The sequence below is a fragment of the Dreissena polymorpha genome, chromosome 4 (assembly GCF_020536995.1).
Source record: "Dreissena polymorpha isolate Duluth1 chromosome 4, UMN_Dpol_1.0, whole genome shotgun sequence".
In the NCBI taxonomy this organism is placed as follows: Eukaryota; Metazoa; Mollusca; class Bivalvia; order Myida; family Dreissenidae; genus Dreissena; species Dreissena polymorpha.
Window position 1 is genome coordinate 67,336,185 of NC_068358.1, and position 20,902 is coordinate 67,357,086.

Consider the following 20,902-nt stretch of genomic DNA (forward strand, 5'->3'; position numbering starts at 1 on the left):
AATAACAAATCTATGGGGAAATACATGAATGAAGATTGCAATCTTCCCATTCCCTACGTAACTGCTTAAATTCATTCTTAAATACCTCATCACTAAATGTTGCCAAAGGCACTGCAAGTATTTATAAGGGGTACACGTAATTAACCCTTTCCCACTTAGATACGTATTTTGATGCATTTGTCCCTTAGAAAGTTACATTTAATTAAATACCTTTCTTACTAGATTGAAGTTTTAAAGGCTTCATTTCCAACCCTTAGATACTGATGAGCAGCAAACAGCATAAAACCTGAACAGACTAGGAGTTACTCGCAGGCTGTTCTGGTTTTATGCTGTTTGCACATAGCCATTTTTACTTTGCTTCTGAGTGGGCAATGATTAATAATTACATTCAGTATTCAGAAAGTCCTTAACAACCAGTGCAAAGACATTTTCACAACAAATATCAATAAATCACCTAAAAGGAAAAAATTTGCTATATTTTATAATGGGTAATAAAGTTTTTTATATCAGATACATACCGCTGATTATTCTTATCATACAGCTTGTTACATGTAACATGGAATACATACCTCTGGATTCAATACACAATTTATCTAATAAGTATGTATACAAGCAATTAAATTATTCAGAAGTACATTAGTAACAAAATTGTAACTTTTATGTAGGCAAAAATATTTTTTCTACTTTAGAAGCTTTTCCACTATATGACTTTTCATATTATAATGTTATATATTGAAACGTTTGTTATGTAAGACATATTTTAGATTTTGTATTGTAGTTCAGACTATAAACAAATATTTGGAGTTCTAATGCATGGTAAGTACTAACCATGTAGGTCTTAGCCAAAATTGTGTAACAGCCATCCGCAGAACTTGTTTATTAAAATAACAAAATGTGTTTGTCAGAAACACAATGCCCCCTACTGCACCACTTTGAAGCCATATATGTGAACTTTGACCTTGAAGGATGACCTTGACCTTTCATCACTCCTAATGTGCAGCTCCATGAGATACACATGCACACCAAATATCAAAATGCTATCTTCAATATTGCAAAAGTTATGGCCAATGTAAAAGTTTTCGGACGGACGCACAGACTGACAGACAGACGGACTGACTGACTGACAGACTGTTCAACTGCTATATGCCACCGTACCAGGAGCATACAAATTACAATCACCTGAAAATTATTTAGATTCTAACATTATATGATATTTATGTTCAATTTCAAAATAATAATCTGCTATATTCAACTAAGGTACATGACTGTGTCCAAGTTCAGACTTCTTGTTGCTTTGGTTACAAGTAGTTAAAGTTGTTTTTTTAGAAATGGGAATGAATCCTGGGATCATATTTGTTTTCCTTATTCAAATATATTTGAATATACAATTTATAAACCCTAAAATCCAAATTCAGATCTATTGAACATTCAAATAAAATAGTTATATTCTTTGTTTCAACACAAATACCAAATGAACGCACTTTCTATGCAGCTTTGAAGAATTGCAATAACGAAATAATTATTTAAAAAAAACACATTTAGTTTAAACAACTATTTTGAATAATCGTTTTTATTTCCAGCTCTTTATTGAAACACCTTCAATATAACATCAACAAACAACTTTAATAATTATTCAATTTCATTAGAACTGGAATTGGCAATAAATTAACTTTTAACTGGAATAAGTAGTTCAAATAACAGTATTTATGCAAAACATAATTAAAGGTCAAGGTTTAGGTCAAATCACCATCATTACTAGCTTTAAAGTTGTAAAAATAGTACTGCAATAAGGTAAGAACATCCTGGTTGTACTACAAATGCACATGTCAGTTTGCAAAGTGGACACAGGAACTTGTTGGATAAAAGCTTCACATGCATTTCCATGCATTCAACCCTGGCAATATACCAAGCAATATCACAGATTGCTTTTAATCATTTCATTTCTGATCTGCTTCTAATAATGTACCTGATAAATTGAAAATACACATCATATTGCGGAAGAACCAACAATATCTTTACAACTGGTTAAAAAATAATCTGAGCAAATAATTATTAATACTTTACAGGAGCACATTCAGTAAAAAATCGGTCAGACCTAACAACATTTTCTGAAGCAAATTCTCCAATACAAATGGCTGATCCCCACAACGGCCCACACATAAACATTCTCTGCAAATTGTTCAACTCAAATTGTTCCCATTTGAAGTTCTAGAGATGTAAGAGATAAGCCATTTTTATCTGATCAATGATTTCCTACCAGAATAATATCTCAACATATTAAGGCAATTTCTATAATGATTTCATAGAACTCTAGAATTTCCAAGAAATGTTTAGACTTGTAATAGTAAGACTGGTACTTCCACAAATTCAGAACAGCTGTACTGTATATCCCTTTACATCTACAGCGTTATGAGTGTTTCTGTCAATATAAACATTGTGGCTTTCCTTACCTTCTATCCGACACTGGTATTATTTAATTATGACCTGAAACCATGCTACAGCTTTGATGCACGAGTTATTGCTAAATATGAATTACATCAAACAGTATTATCTGGAATGTATCAACAATGTTCCACCAATTATTCATATTAGAATCACAACACTTATAACTAGATTATAACAGATCAATATATAATATCATACTGAAGAAGTAATTTCAGATGAAAAACTTATTTACTATGTCCTGCCTATTATTTGCATTCAACTAATAGAAAATCAACCATGAAACCTTGTACAGTCAATCTTGTATTTAGAGACCACTTAAGGGAGTAACCAAAAGTGGTCTCTTAATAAAATGGTCTTTAAATAAAAAAGGCCATTTGGGAAGAATGCGGACCTTCGATTTTAAATCCAGATGTAGAATTATCACCTTTTGACACAATTATTTCAACTTTTGTAATCAAATAAATCTAAATAAAAATAAAATAAATAAATAATGTTTTACTTAAAATGTGTTTTATTTGTTTTCTCTAATTCTAAATTTTACTAAATTGTTTTTTTCCGACTCCAAACTCATTCGCGATGTTATGTGCACTTTTACTCTTAGACAATTCAAATACCCAAATTTTCTCATTAAACGTTAACACTTTCCGTTTTGACATTTTAATTTCTGCATGTAAGCTTATGGAAATCTGACTCGATTATGGTGCCTTGGGAAATAAAACACGTCGATTGAAAACTAAATAAACAGGCCAGATTGGTAAATTTGATAACACAAACTAATTAGCATAATTACAATTAATTTTGTTTAGTGAGCGGATATCGACACATTACAGATTAATAGTTCATTTTTTACACCTCTCGGAACACTGTGAAAATGTTTGTCGCATCGGCGCATTGTTTCTGCAATAAAATCGGCGATTAAGTTTGTCACTTAACGTCCCAGATTGTAAACTCTTTCAACCGTAGACTGTGCGTGAATACCTCACTGTATTATTCAACACAAACAAATGATACGCAGTCTGCATCAACACCGGTCAAAACCAGTCATCGAGACAAAGGAAAATGGCTGGTGTGAACGCAAAACAAAGGTGCAATCGTACATCTTATCAGCTTATATAAACAATTAACACTGATTTGTCCCTGCACAGTCAACAGATTTACCACTTTAACCTCAAAGTGGTCGCTTAATTAAAGATTTGGACATCAAAATACACGAAAATCAGCGGTCGTTGGTCGCGTAAGACAAAAGTCGCTTAATACAATATGAAAATATAGTGAAAACTCTCGGGGGGGAATTCAAAGTGGTCGCATAAGACAAAAGTCGCTTAATTCAAGTTGTCACAAGCACAAGATTGACTGTATATTGAATTAACCTGAGTAACAAATGCAAACACTCAATGTATTTTGCTTGTTTCCATTTACTATGTAACCATCTGAACCTATTAACGGGACATTGTTTATTTTATAATAACAAAGTTTTTTATCTGATTTTGGGGAAAGCGCCTGGCCTTTTTTTAGGGGAAAAAATCGCGCGAAACGCCGGATTTTGGGGGGAAAAATCACACGAAACGCCGGATTTTGGGGGAAAATAAGGAAAATCTTAAAAAATCAATTAAGCATATTTTACTGTTTTTAAAACAAATTCAAGGAAACAGAAAATTTAATTATGCAATATTTTTCTATTTTCTACACTGGATCAGGTTAACTTATATATTTAAAGGCTAAAAAAAAAAAAAAAAAAAAAAATTTTTTTTTTTTTGGAGGGGAAAATGAAATCTAGGGGAAAATTTACCAGCTGAGGGGAACAAAAAATTGGAGGGGAAAGGGCCGATTTTCGGCGGTTCACAAAGAAGGAAAAAAAACCTGAATAATAAAGTGTTGTGTGGGTTTCATATTGTTAATTTTGCCCCACCTAATACAAAAGTAACATCAATCAAATAAGTAAATTAAACAGCTCATCATTATCAACTTTGCTGCTATTTGCCCTACAACCTGTGACTCAATGCTCATATATGTGACAAGGTAGACAGGTAGTTATCCATCATTATCTGGGTGAGAACCACTTTCACTTTCATACTACCTACTGGAGGCTGATGATGCCTTCCAATATGAAAATACTTTCTATAATACCAGGGGTTGTAATCGACCTGAAGTCCCAATCCTGAAAATCAACCGGGGTTTAGGGACTGCAAGCCCCGGCGGGGTGTAGGGGTTGAACCCCTTGTAGGGGGTTCAGGGGGGCGAAGCCCCCTGATGCAAAATAATTTTGAGCCTTTGAGGACTTAAAAAGTGCATCCTTGCTATGTCACATTGTGTTTTATTGCTAAGGTAAATGTATTGACTGACAGACTAAAACTTGACCTTGCTTTGGACACATTAAATCATTAGAAGCCTTTTTTCCTTGTTGTCACTTACAGGGCTCAACATTAACCTAAAAACCAACTTGACCTGCCGGGCAAGTACTTAGAAAATCTACTTGCCCTTAACATAAAGCCACTTGCCCAAACATGAAATATCACATTAACTGTAAACCTTATTTTTTTTTATCAAGATCAAAATGATACACCACAAAACCTTTTTTTATTTTTGCTAATTTAACAAAATGATTACAGCAATTAAAGTCTTATTTTAGTCTAAATGTAGATTTGTGCCAATGTTTGACTTACAGTTACTTGTAAAGCTGAAGCTAAATAAACTAGACATTTCTCGTCTGCTAACAGTACTGTAAACAACACTTGAACCGTAACAAAAATGTGAATTGACGTAAAGCAAAAGATTGTTGAAAATGTATGTCGCTAAATATGAAATATATATATATATCAGTGATTTTTTTTGCTTTAATTTGTTACAGCCTGTGCCATTTGAATTGGGAAAATTAGCGCGATTAACCGTGGAATTGGGAAAAATAGCGCGATAAACCATGCAATTGGGAAAAATTAAGCATTATAAATAGGATTATAAGTAACAGATTTCATGTTGTTTTTAAGTGCAAGTTCAGGGAGTTTTCTAGAAAAGGAGTCTGGTCAAATTGGGATTTTTTTAATCAATAAAAGTGGCAAGTTTGGGAATGATTTATGGACAAAAATGACTAAATTCAAGTTATAAATTTTGTTGGATGTTTAAAAAATTAAATTGAGACCTAGATTTAAGAAATCATAATTAAGTTATTAGAGACTTCTTTCTAAAAAAAAAAAAAAAAAAAAAAAATTTTTTTTTTTTGGAAGTTGGGCTTTTATTGGGAAATTTTGGTCAGATTTTTGGGAAAAAACGTGTGTTTTTGCGATTGGGAAGCAGCCGAAAATCGGCTGTAATTTTGAGCAAAAAAAATCACTGTATATATATATAAACGGAAACTAGATCTATAATTTAAGTAGTTTTCTGCATGACTGAAAACACCAACGATGTTATTTGTAACTGAAAAGTAAAGAAAAAGATAAACACAATTGCATTTGAAAGCCGATGTTTGGAATCCCAAGCCATTAACGGCGTTTGCAAAAAGAGGTTTGGAAATCCATGCGCACCATGCGTACATGTAGTTAGTTTTGACTTCGCAAACAAAAAACCCCGAGGTAAATTAGGCAAATCATTCGTGATTATTTGTACTATTTAACCACATAAACACACGATTTTCTTTGTTCTTTTTTGCACTTGATTTAGCAGAATACTTTTAAACAAAAGAAGCCGCGGAAATAAACAGCCAATCAATTTATTGCTTTAAGACAGACGGTATCATACGAATAGTAACGCATGCAAACGATTGGCAGCCGGACTTTTACGTTTCTGACGAATTAGACCCGTTCCTTATTAATCACAAGTACCGGGATTTCGCGGTTCTTCACCAAAATACTTCGTACAGAGACTTTTTTGCACCCAAACCCCCTCACCCCCCATGAAAAAAAAACTCCTCGGTTTTACGCAGATCTCAAAACTGGTCCAGGAGCCTCCAAATCCGGATTTCCGGAATTTTACAACCCCTGATAATACAGAGCCTATTTTTGAGAAATTTGGACTTCATATGCATGTGCGTAAAGTATTGTCCCACAGTCCATAAAAGACAAAAGTGTTGTCCCTGATAAGCCTTTAAACCTTTGCATGCTGGGAAATTTGTCGTCCGCTAAAATGTTGTCTGCTTAATTTCTAAAATTAGCATTTTTTTCGATTTTTTTTTCAAAGAATAGTATCAGAATAGCAAACAGTTTGGATCCTGATGAGACGCCACGTTTTGTGGCGTCTCATCTGGATCCAAACTGTTTGCAAAGTTCTTCAAAATTCAGTTCCTGCACTGAAAGAGTTAATACCTGCACAGGCTAATCTTGGACAACATTTGATGCAAAAGCATTAAGCCCATTTTCCCCAGAACCAAGCTCATATGTAGCTGCTTACTTGGAAACAGGAATGCAACTACTTTCACGCTCATATAATACCATATAATTGGAAACTTATGAAATGTTTCCATCTAACATAGCTTTACTTTCTGTTTTCCTAGATAATCTAGAAATTGGAAACTACAGACCTGATTTGTTGTCTGCAAATTTACTCTCCTCTTACAACGCCACAATGTTATCATGATATACAATATATCATATTAATTGGCTCTTTTGCAAGATTTGATAATAGTATGTTTGAAAAGTTCAGCTCTACACATTCAAAGGAAATTGATCTGCATGGTCTAAACAAAATTATAACAACTGCATACACTCGTGCGTGTTACAGCAGAAAATTGTACAACTAAAATTAAATAAAAACAACAGCTTGAAACTGCATCTTTTTAAATTGTTTATCAACAAATGCTTTTTTTCTACAAATTATCTGGTCTGACAACTCCTATAGATTGCAATCTCATTAGTACTTGTGCATGTATCTCAATATTATTTGTACATGTATCTCAATATTACTTGTACATGTATCTCAATGTTACTTGTACATGTATCTCAATGTTACTTGAACATGTATCTCAATATTACTTGTACATGTATTTCAATGTTACTTGTAGATGTATCTCAATATTACTTGTACATCAGGGCTTTTCATCAGAAAATTGGGAAGAGGCCCTAGCCTTTCAAATTGGGAATTTTTTTATTCGCGATAACTACTCATTTTGGGAAGACCGTGTTTTTAAAAGTTTTTGAAACAGGGTCTTTTTCATTGTGCAGAAGTATTAAAAGAAACATTGTGGTGCATTCTTAATCATATTAGAGCTGATTGCTTTCAATTTAGGAGATGCCCAATATGTCTAATAAAAAAAAATGGGGAAAAAATGACCTTATTTTCAATTGGAAAGGGGCCAGTTTCGGCCCCTATGATATACATGTAAGAGTGAAAAGCCCTGTACATGTATGTCAATATTCCTTGAATATGTATGTCAATATTACTTGTACATGTATCTCAATATTATTTGTACATGTACATGTATCTCAATATTACTTGAACATGAATCTCAATATTACTTGTACATGTATCTCAATATTACTTGAACACGTATCTCAACATAACTTGAACATGTATCTCAATATTGTACATGTATCTAGTGTTTTTCCCAGGCCATTTTAGCGTGGCGAAAAGCCACGCCGCCCTCCCGGATCGCCACGCTGCCCTTTTTAAAGGCAAATTTCGCCACGCGCCCTTTTTTTCAAAGGCAATTTTCGCCACAAAAAATGCCTTACGATCTAACTTGGTCCGCAAAATCAGCTTCCTTGATTGTCTGTGACGCTCCGACTGTGCTTGATTTACTCGAGAGGCGTCAACGTCTAATCGACTATATTTAATTGAGCAGATTTAATCTATAACAGTGCTCGATTAGGTCTTACTGGCTGCCCCAAAGCTGTGAATTAGTCATGCGTGAATAACCCCGTGTCAGTATCAATCGATAATGCCGGAGGCTATGTTATACCAAGCGCACTTTTCGCTCGGCAATGTGTACTCCTCCACGATATAATCATTACTTCGGAGACATTTGATGAAAAACTCGATGTTATTATTGTGGCAATTGTGCTTTGCATGCATTATTCAGTTATATCGAAACATATTTTTTTACGCATAATTACTTTTAAATTCACAAACAAATTTATTCTTTATCGATTTCGTATTTAAGATTATTAGATCTAATTATTGAAATAATTACCGAGACGTATACCAATTTAACAAAATACTAATCGCGTATACGATTAAACGTTGCTATACGCACCTGTCGCTTACATCATTTGACATTTTATCAACATGGCGGACTATACAGAATTAAATTGTGACTCGGCAAAAATGGCAAATAACGTCGTAAACGATCGAACTAACGATGGAGATTATACATTAAGAAGGAATGAATGAAATGTCTGTGATAATCAACGATGCATAAAAATGTTTTAGATAGCAACAACATAATTTATTTATTTGTAATCTACTCGGTGGATGTATGTCACGGAAACGAGTGTTTGCATATTGTTAGAGATCAATTTACTCGCAATGTTATTTTAAACATCTGTCGAGATTATTGTTAGAAAATGGGATAAGACAAACATGGTTTCATTTATATGTTAGTGGATTTGTGTATAATCAGATTCATATGCATATATTGCTTTATTATGTTTGTCGTGCTGTACAGTTTATTGAAACAGCATGGAACTTAAATGTTCATTGCAAGGTAAATATATTAATATAAATCATAGTAAGTTAAATACATCTATTACCATTAAATGTGCTTGTTTATATGTTATTTTTTTCCACAACTGCTTCGTGGAGCAAATAACATGGAACGTTTTTGCCTTTTTTTGCCTAAACTGCGCGCTAAAATGCCCTTTTTGAAAGTAATGCGCCATGCCCCTTTGCCCTCCTGGGAAAAACACTAGTATCTCAATATTACTTGTACATTTACCTCAATATTACTTGTACATGTATTGCAATATTACTTGTACATGTATCACAATATTGTACACGTATCTCAGTATTATTTGTACATAAATCGCAATATTACTTGTACATGTATCTCAACTCTTGTACATGTATCTCAATATTATTTGTACATGTATCTCAATATTACTTGTACATGTATCTCAATGTTACTTGTACATGTCAGGCTTTTTCCGCCCTATGCCACGGGTCCGAAATTCGGGCCCCATTCCCAATGCAAATCTGGTTGTTTTTTTCCCAATTGAAAAAAAAATTCCCAATTCCAAAAAAATAAAAAAATAAAAAAAATTTTTTTTTTTTTTTACCTTATAATAAATAAGTTAACCTGATCCGTGTAGAAAATAGAAAGAGTTGCATAATTAAATTATCTGTTGCCTTGAATTTGTTTTAAAAACTGTAAAATATGTTAATGATTATTTAAGACTTGCCTTATTTTCCTCAAAATCCGGCGCTTCGCAACGATTTTTTTCACCTCAAAAAGGCCACCCTTTTCCCCAAATTCAGATTAAAAAACCTGCACTTATCTCACATGTTCATAATATTTTGTAAAATTTTAATAATCAGTTATCAAAAAAGTCGTTAATTACCAGTTAACGGCTTCTTTGAAATATAAGAAACACTATTTACATGCGATAATTTTTCCCAATTGAGCCAATTTTGCGAATAATTTTTTTCCCAAAATGGGGGTTTTCACGACACGAAATTCCCAAAATTCCAGTGTGGCGTATTCCCAAAATGGAGCGGAAAAAGCCTGCATGTATCTCAATATTGTACATGTACTGCAACAGTACAGCCAAAGCGGCACAAACATAATCCGCGGCTACGCCACGGCCAGATTATTAGTCAGCGGCGGCCGAATCGTGTGTTCACGCGGCGTATCGCCGTGGCACTCGACATCGATCCGCGCAACGACGCCGAGTCTGTATTAACCACGCGTACTTTCGCGGAGTAAATCCGCCGCATACGTACGCGGCGGATCCAGTGAAAAGATATCCACCTACATGTACATACATGTATGTGTAGCGTAGAATTAATTACGCGCAACTGTTTATGTTTCGTTCGATTATCATTATTAAATTTGTAATCCGAAACACACTTCCGAATTTTAATGCTAACGCGTCCTTTGGCAAATTCTAGCGTCATATAAACAGTGCTAAAATATCCTTTGTTTCATAAAAAGCGCGCGAAAATTATGCAGACATGTAGAACGTCGTTTGGAAAGTTTGGGTGTATTTTGTGTTGTATAAATACATGAACATCACGTCATGCGTAAATCGCGTGTTCAGTGGAGAAAAAAACGCCCCGATTAGACGTTATTTCATCATCTCTATAAATAGTAACAAATGCCAAAATGTATTTGATACTTAAGGAAATATCGAGAATGTTTGTGTATCGTATATATTTACCAGCATTTGCTTTAAAACTGGAATATACGGGATTATCGGGTAATTAGTAGCGATATTAACTGTATAATGTGAACAAAATAAAACGTGTTTATATACGCATATTCAAACAATAGTTATAATAAGCTGATAATTAACAAAACTACAAATACGTCGTCACCGTCTTGCTTATTGATGCGGCTTCAAACTGCTAATTTTCTCAGCTAAAATATAATAGCGGAATCAACATGCAATTAATTTATAAATCCACCATATGCTGGAGCCTTGACCACTTGTATGTGCGAAAACATAATTACGTGACCTTGTTTATGTGTGAAATACATACACTACGGGCGGGAAACAAACTTAATAATTGGCCAGACACATTAACTATGCTTACATGTATATGCTAATACAGTCCGCGCACAATAAATTTATTATGATTTAAATCATTATTATAATTGTTCTTTCAAAATTTGTTAACTACATGTAACTAATAATAAAAAAAAATAATTTCATGATCGCATCGACTCGGCATCATGTCGCGGACCGCGGCATGCCTCGGCGGACAGATGCGAAGTTTCGTGGCGAAATGCGCCTTGCCGCCGCATACTGACGCGGCTTCAACGACTGACGCGGCATCGACTCGTTTCACCTTGCCGCCGCGGATCGCGAAATACGTTTGTTCCGCTTTGGCTGTACTGTATGCTTAGAATCAGGGCTTTTACTGGGATTCTTATCCCAAAAGTCACAACTCTTGAGCTGAAAACAAGTGTCAAATGTATCTATTATGTTGTCTCGATGCCCCAATTACATAAGAAACATGTTACAATATAGTCACTCATACTGTATGCTTATATGTAAGAAGCAAATATTGTAAATTATTTCAAATCTCAAACATTTCATAAACTGTTTAATATTATCTATATATTTTTACATTTAAGTAATTTCCACTTGAAATTCTTAGAAAATTACAGGTTTTATTTAACTTCAATTATCACTTTAACATCTGCCAACACTGGAGACTTTGATCAAAAAGAGGAACATTATGGTATTTAATATATAAAGAAAATGTTCCAATTTACCTTATGATTGCATATTGGTTATATTTATAAAAAAACTCCTAGATATAATGGTTTCAAAAACTGGCATAACAAAATTAACTTTCAGGAATTTCCTTATTTTTCCAAAAAATGTAACGAAACAAGAAAATATTAATCAAGTTTAATAACGCTGGCTGAAATTTATGATCAATGTACACATCAACAAAAAATTCCAAAAGCAGAGTGACACATGTGCTGTATGAGATTTACTGATATGTTAAGTACTGTATTATGTAATCCAATCTACGAGCTTGCACAGGTAAATTACTAGGACAATACATTCCACACTTAACGGTAACTGCTTCCAACAGAAAACAACAATAACATATAGTATGAAGGGCTGCAGATAATGCTCGTTGACAAGACAGCTTTTGCCCACGTCTGCTACAGGTATCCATTTGTACATGTATACTTAGTCAGGCAAACAACATATGCTAGGTTGGTTCTAAGAATTCTGAATTGGTAGCCAAAATGCATGTTATTCAGAATGCTAGCTCAGAAAGTGTGAACAACTGCTTTATTTTTAACATAATTTACATGTACATGTATCTTAATAGCCAATTTGAGAGCTTAGTAGTAAATTAGAGATTTCAGTAGCCATTGGCGATTTTGGCTACTGGCAAGGCCAACATAGACACATTGTATATTAAACAAACTTACAAATCACTTTTTCATCATCTGTCTGCTGCTGTCCTATGCATTCAAAGTTGAAATCAGTCAAACTCTGCGAGAACTGGCGCTGAGCTTTTGCAAGATCTGTGAAAAAATACAGTACACTGATTCAAGCTGTTTACTTTAAAAAAATGTTAAATATGTACAACTTCAGTAAATAAGAGACAAACAAGTGTTTTTTTGTCAACTTTGGGGCTAAATTTGGTCCTATTTGCAATATCAAAAAGCATGTATTTATTGTATAAAAGAAACTCTTTTTGTCTTAACAAATTGCCACACATTGATTTCATTGCCTTATTCAGCTCTATTAGATGAACTTTAGTAAATATATTATTGGAAATACTTTTATCTCAATTTAAAAGTATTTGTTAGACAAAAAATAAAAACATAGATTCATTCAATTCCTTTTTTCTACTTTGAAGGACCCTAGCCCCATTCCCAAAATGGTAAAAAAAACCTGCAAACAAAATAATAACATCATTATGAATTATCAATGAAGTGAAATCAGCTACAAGCTAGCATGTGCACAAAACTATAAGATTACATCTAATAACTATCAAATCATTATTATTTTACTGACTTCAATGTCATTTCTTTCTATCTTGGTAAGCAAAATAATAATTGAACATTTTAAATTATGCCAAGTCGTTTTGAAACTACTTGGAAAATAAGGCAATTAAATCATGTATGTCACTATATATCAGACAGATATTGGACACAGACTGAACTGGATATATGCCCATTTTATTACTGAACAGTATAATAATTCATTTAAATTGCAATTATTTTTGTTAAGCATTAATAAACGACCATTTATCAAGTGACCACTTCAGTCAGTCGATAAGAAGTAATCAGTAACCAAAGTAGTTTGTACTGTTAAAACACTCAAGTATGGCAGTTATTATCATAAAATTTGTGTTTAAATGGGTAGTACAGTTGAAAAGAAACATTACTGGTCAAAAGCATACAATCATGTTGTTTTAACTGGAGACGGTACAGAGCAAATACATTTGTATTTTCAGTTTAAATGGTTTTCTATCTAATTGAATGTAATTTAAAACTGCATTAAGTCTTAAAGGGGCCTTTTCACAGATTTTAGCATGTTTTGAAGAAGGTCATTAAATGCTTTATATTGATAAATGTAAACATTGGATCTTAAAAGCTCCAGTAAAAAAAAAGAATACATTTAAAAAGAAGAAAAAACAAGTTGTGTTTGTGAAATACTATGCCCCCCCCCCCCACCCATATATAGGGGTGTCAATTGTCCCAAATTTAAAATCCGGAAAATTAGAAAAGGATTCTGGGAGCACAGGTCCCCAACGGAGATAAAGGGCAATGCCCCCCTTTGAGCCCTCTGTAATTGTGCTATTTTATGTACTTGTATTTACAAATTTCTGGTTAACACTATGCGAAATATTATTCATCAGACCGTTCACATCATGTGTATTCATCATTATAGGTTTGTTTATAATGGACATAAAAAATACATTAAATCAGCGAAAAATGCTGTATACGAAACAACATTCCGAAAATGTACGTGTTTTGCACATGAAATAAAATGTGCATATTGTTTGAATGCCGAAAAATGAAAAGCATTTACCTAGCAAATACGTAATCAATATATAAATTGGTTAACATATTGCTTTACAATATGCTATAGAGCTGCTTAAATTTGCTGATCGATTCCTTAGAATATGTCATGATAGCGGAGGATACATGTATGTGCAACTTTTCGTTGACTTGTAGATCTAATAATTTCGGAAAGTAGCGAAGATTTACTGTCAGTTATCGTTTATGTCCGTGCCATCGGCTAGCCAATTAGAAATAAACAAGCAAATTCGTTGAATTGATATACCCCACCAATATGCTTCTGGACGCAAAAGTGTTATATTAGACACTCAAAAAAGTATTTTTTCAAGATACAAAGGGCCATAACTCCGTTATTAACAGATGGTGTACAATGCCATTCGGGGCAAAATCGGTACTGAGCGCAAAGACTATGAAGTTTAACAAATATATTACACTGTAACTCCAATATAGTGCGGTCCGTTATAACGCTGTGTCCAATATAACGCGGGGGTCCTTGGATCCCGTTTTTTCTCCAACCTTCCATTTCTGATTCAAATCCATGTTATGCAACTTCATGTATTTTCATAAATTCAAAGAAGCCAGCGATCACAGCTTGATTGCTTTTTCAGTCCGTTTAACTGCTTTTAATCGATTAGAGGTTAAACGACACTCGACAGCTAATTGGTGTTAAACTGTTGTGTAATGCCAATAAAGGTGTGAAAACTCGCGAGTCGGTGTTTATTACATGTAATTCCTATCAGAGCGGTTCGGTGCGCTAATTTCAATAAGGCAAGTGCAAGGGGAATTATTATCAAATTAAAGTTATTTAAAACGATTACCTGTTTATGTTTTGTATTTTTTGTGTATTGTATTTCTTTGTATAAACTATGGCTGTGTAAGTGTGTTATCGTTTATTATATGCTACACATGCTTGATAAATAAAAATATCTTTGTGTGTGTTTAATGTTTCAGTACATATACGAAAAATAAATTTTAAAATCCTGACGATTTATTTACATGCTAACGCAGTGTAATAGTTATCAGAGATGCACTTAAATTTTTGCCCATTATCAGAAAGTCCATGGAAAGCACAATTTTTACATGCTGCGTATGTTGCAATAAAACATTTGTACATGTATCGTATTGCATTAAATCTAAATTTAAATTCGCTCGTCCAATGAAAGCTGTGTCCCATAATGCACTGTACTAATTTTTCTGAAAAATGGCGTTGGCATATGAATTTGTTTACGAAGTTCGTAAACATATTTCGTGTCATAAATGTTAAACATTATTTTTTCGTTAGTGATATAATTATATTGGATTATCAGATAAATGTGCACATTAGAAAAGCGGTATGTATACTGTTATCGTTCGATTCGGTTTATATATGCATGTATTTGCGGATGACAACACAGCATGACAATACACAGTACCTATATTATAGGCTATACTATACCTGTTTTTATAGCCCCTTAAATAAATAAGCTCAAAACTTATAACGCTGTCCGTTTATAACGCTGTTGCGTGGCTTGGACCCCGTCATCTGCGTTATATTGGAGTTACAGTGTAATTTCGTTCTCAATTTATCGCGCTTTCAAAAGAATTTCCACTACCATAGCCCCTCCCCATTTCAAAAAAATATCTAATTAGAGTTTTATTCATCTCAAAATCGACCCTGGTCGGCTGAAATCCTGATTTCCGGTATAATCCGAAAAATTGACACCCCTGCATGATATATTTAACCTTTGACGTTGAAGGATGACCTTGAATATTCACCACTCACCACTGTGCAGCTCCATGAGATACACATGCATGCCAAATATCAAGTTGCTTTCTTCAATATTGCAAAAGTTATGGCCAATGTTAAAGTTTGATGCCAACCAACAAACAGACAGGGCAAAAACAATATGTCCCCCAGTATAGACTAAGGAACATAAAAAGTAACTCTCTAGTGGGCTTGAACCACTGACCCCTTGAGTCCTGTAGTAAAAGTTTACCGCCTAGACCACTCGGCCATCCGTGCTCATACTATTAAGAATGTATTTTATACTTAATATAAGCAGTCTTCAAGAATCACAAAATATAACCACCACAACTGAACTCTGCAAATTATTCAATCGTTTCGCATTGCAACGTTTGATAATTTTCAGGTTTTTTAAAAATCGTCAAAAGAAAAATATAATGTATATTTTAGAGCATGGTAAATGTTCAGTATTACTGTTTCCTCACAAATATCATAACTAAAACAAAATTTGCAAATCTGAAACAACTTTTTTTAATATAGTAAATTTACCAAAACGTGAAAAGGCCCCTTTAAAAAAAATCAATGCATATGTACATGTATGCAAATACTTTTTGTCCATATTTAGTGTTTTTCCGTTTTTGCATGACACTGTGTCACGCTGCCGTTCTGAGACACCCACGTTGCCTTTTTTTCAATTAAAAGCAGCAATGTGCCCTTATGGATAAGTTGATAACACCTTAATTGTATATTGACAAAACTTGTTAGCCGAAATGTCTGCAAAATCAGTATTCATCACTGTCTTCGATGATTCCGAATGATGTGAACGTGTATGCAGTGAATCAAAACAATCACAATTGAGTATAATGAATTCAATTATAAGTTGTTATAACGCTTAACATGTCAAAAATAAATGTTTTGACGATATATAAAAAAAAAAGAAGCAAAATAACCACATGGATTACACTTGATTGCGGACATCATGCAGTCTCCTTACTTAACTAACAAGCCATAATTTTATTATGGAGTAGTACACTGTAAGGACCAAAAAGAGTAGAGTGTGGCAGGTATAAAATACCCAACACACTGTCACCAAACGCCTGACATTATGTATTCATATAATTTAAGCGAACACTTACGTTTTGAAGCAGTGAGTAACTCCTTTCCATCACTAATGAGAGTTTTGATTGCTTTACTAGTTCTCTCCAACTCTTTTTCATGCACATACAGCTTCGTGCGGAAAAAACGGACTGTCAGTCAAACAGTCCGTAAACTCAAGTGGATCTAAGCCCATTTCGTTTTTTACATCTTTGAATGGGCTCTACCTGGAACATGACAAACATAGGTTATGAAACAGAAATATATGACATACAGTCGAAAATGGCTCAAACTCACCCTGACCAACATCAAAAGTGTGAGCCATTCGGAATCTGAGACAACCGATTTCTAATATACCTATCTTTACGAACATGAATCTGAAATATATTTTCGTCTCCAGTTGAAGAGTATTCATACTGCTTAAACTCCGTACTACTTTCTGCATTTAAATTAATAAGAACCGAATATATATTCTTAATATTTTTAGTAATCAATATTTTAAAACAGTTACACATACAATCAAACACGTATCATATAATAAATGTACATTACATGTATATCAGTCCGTTTTTACGTAGCACATTTAAGGGTACAGGTAAGGCACAGCAATTAGAATCAAAACATACATAAACATTATGCACACAACTGAAATGTTAACCAGCACGACATGCATTTATTTATTCAATTTTTGTTTAAGCATGACATTATGTATAGATACAAAGTTTTCTATTTCATCAAGTTGACATTGTACATATTGTGATGCAGCCCTCCAAGCAATACTAATACAGCATCTACAAAAAATGCCATATTATATGCGAAATGTCATCTTTTACTTAAATCATTTAACCATTGAGTCGATGACATGTTTGCACTTACGGAGAACCTTTAATCAAGCGCTCCAAAACGATTAACAGCTTTATGCAACCCGAAGGGAGTTTTAGCCAAACAAACAAAAAAATGTGTGAAAATTGTTACCGGTACTGTGAATACAGTTCAAGCCATCCGATAATTTGACCCTCGCAAATTTAGCACAACAGAATTGAATATGAATATATACGAATACAAAATCAGTGCTTCGAGGAGAGTTTGAGACAACAGGAAATTTGAGCCAAGCAAATTCGAGCCATTGGGTTTGGACTGTACTTATATACCTCAATGGCTTGAGTTATGCCTAGTTAACATTTAACATGACTTTGGGGCCCGATTTGTTTGCCTCTATCACATTTAACACCACTGTGGGAGGCCTATATTGGTTTGTGTCAATCACATTTGACAGCGAGTCATATAAGAAAAACTACAATGCCCCCTGACAACCATATTTTTAAATGGACCAGAAGTTCAGAACCATTTAGGAACTCTGTTGAGATATGATTAGAATAAATTATCTGACCAATTTAATAAAGATGGGACTAAAAATATTACTTCTAGAGTTTTAACAAGGTTTTACTTAAGCTATGATACATGTATACAGAAAACTGTTAAGCCCCTAGCGGCAATGTTTTTCAACGAACCAGAACCATTTTTCAACACTACTAAGATATCATGAAAAATTCTCAACAAATTTCAGAAAGATTGGACAATAAATGTTAATTCTATAGTGTAAAAAGCTTTTTCTTTCATTTAATCTAGTGACCTAGATTTTCAATACACATGACCCAGTATATAAATTCGCCAAGATATAATGGGGAAAAAATTCTGACCAAGTTTCATGAAGATTGGGCAATAAAGTGAGCTGAAAAGAAGTGGTGTTATCTTAAATATGATGCTTGCAAACAGTTCAGAGATTCCACAACTATTGCGAAAGTAAAGGCCATAAAGGCAGAAATAGACGCCGACAAAGTGTACTTGGAGAAAAAGTGGAAACTAGTACAGGAGCACACTTTAACATCCCAAACACAAACAAAAACTACAGATCAAGTCACAGTGACAGGTTCATTGCTGAGCTGGAGACATAAGAAAAAAAAAAATGTGGTACCAGCTCAACAAAAATGACAACTCAGACAAAACTCAGATGAGCCCTCTACTATCTACAGGAAGCTGACCTGCCAAAACAAATGATGAGTCTGAAGCTGACCAGTCTGATCATGGGTAACAAGATGTCATCAACAAAGGAAAACAAGCAGCTGTACATAAAGATTGCTAGCTGGGGACAGTGTGATTCTTGAGGACACTGGATCCATCTGCTGTTCTGCCACAAAAAAAGCAGAATTGCAGATGGGGAAACCTTCAAAATTTGTCACTGTTGATAATGTTTTTTGTTTGAATATTTCCAAATATTAACAATAATTCAGTGATTTGTTCCCTTCTTCATAAAAGGAAATTTCCCAATTGAGAAAAAACTAAATAGCCATCGGCAAAAATTCCCAAAAGAAATTAACATTTTGTCAATTTTGTTTTAAAACTAAAGTACATTATCTACAAGTGAACAAAAAAGAGCTGTCAGAGGACAGCGCGCTCGACTATTCGAGTGCTTGACATTATAACGTTAGCCATCATGGGGAAATTGTTCATATTCAATAATTTATTAGACGATCTTTCAAAAATAAAAAAGGAAAAAAAATATTTAATTTTTTTTTTTGGGGGGGGGGGGGGGGGGGGTTGAGAGGGGGTATAATGTGGGGTGGGGTCATTTATTAGACGATCTCTCAAATATAAAAAAAGGAGAAAAAAATGTTTGGGTGGGGGGGTTGAGAGGGGGGTATAATGTGAGGTGTGTTAATTTATTAGATGATGTTTAAAACAAAAAAAAATTGGGGGGGAGTAGGGGGGGTAGGGGGGTGGGGGTGAGAGGGGGGTATTATGTGGGGTGGGGTAATTTATTAGATGATGTTTAAAAAAAATTGAGGGGGGAGGTTCAGGGGGGGGGGGGGATTCTGGGTAGGGGTGTGGGGTATTGTTTGGGTGGAATCCATTGTGGTATTCAGGTAAGTGTTGATTTGTCAAAGTAATAATAAAATGTGATCATAAATAAAGAAGTTATGGTAATTTAAGCAAAAGCAGGGTTTTTTCCCCACTTTTTGGGAAGATAGCCCATGGCTTTGGAATTGGGAATTTTATCGGCATTTTCATGAAATTGGGAAAATAAATTAAGTAGCCTTTTTTTCCACACGAAAAGTCCACTGATTAGGGAAATACTAAATTTGATTTAACTCTTTATAATCATTCAAATTAAAAGAAAAAAATCATATAATACTTTGTTAGATGTAATTGAATTAAAATTGAGATAAAATACACATAAGACTTCTTTCTAAAAATAAAAAATAAAAAAATTTTTTTTTTTTTTTTTGGCAATTGGGAATTTTTTGCCACATTTTGGGAAAAAAAGTATACTTTTTGGGATTGGGAACATAGCCGAATTTCGGCTATAAAATCGGGCCAAAAAAAACCCTGAAAAGGTTCAATTATCTAAGTGTAAAAGGGGCCATAATTATGTAAAAATGCTTGATACAGTGGTCTGCTCTTATTTATAGGTTGGGGTCATGTTGGTAAACAAATATGCAAAATATAAAAGCAATATGTCAAAGGATATAGGAAATATTTGGGGTAGTACACAAACTTTAACATAAGATTTATCAATAATATGCATATTCCAGTGCTTTCCACAGGATTTTTGTCAGGCGCCCCGGGGTTGATAGGGGTGGTTCTTGATTTTTTTTAAATTTAACGTGTCAATTGATGTTCTGTGGTGTGTTATAACTCAAATAAAAAAAACATCAAAAGACGTCATTTTGGTGCACTATGACTCTTCAAGAAAATCCCCCAGTCATTTAAAAATATATAATATATTGTTTAATTGTTTTAAAACTTTTCCGCATAGATAGTTAATCCCGACTCAAACGAGTCCCCAATACATCCGTTTCAACCCCACTCTATTCCTGTATACTCACTACTTCTCAAGTTTCTATTTATTACCCGATAATCCCGTTTATTCCGATTTTATCAATCACTTTCTGGTAAATACTGACGATAAAAGCTCTCAATTAATTCTTTAACAC

The 20,902-nt window shown here is 33.9% G+C and overlaps 1 protein-coding gene across 1 annotated transcript in view; it reads right to left on the reverse strand.

The window, feature by feature from the left end:
- Positions 1–17,103, reverse strand: part of LOC127879102 (rho GTPase-activating protein 26-like) — a 177,132-nt gene extending 160,029 nt beyond the window's left edge. Inside the window, 3 exon segments of the mRNA XM_052425743.1 lie at positions 12,488–12,583; positions 16,949–17,054; positions 17,056–17,103. Of these exon segments, the coding sequence (XP_052281703.1) occupies positions 12,488–12,583; positions 16,949–17,054; positions 17,056–17,103 (250 nt within the window).
- Positions 17,104–20,902: the final 3,799 nt, after the last annotated feature.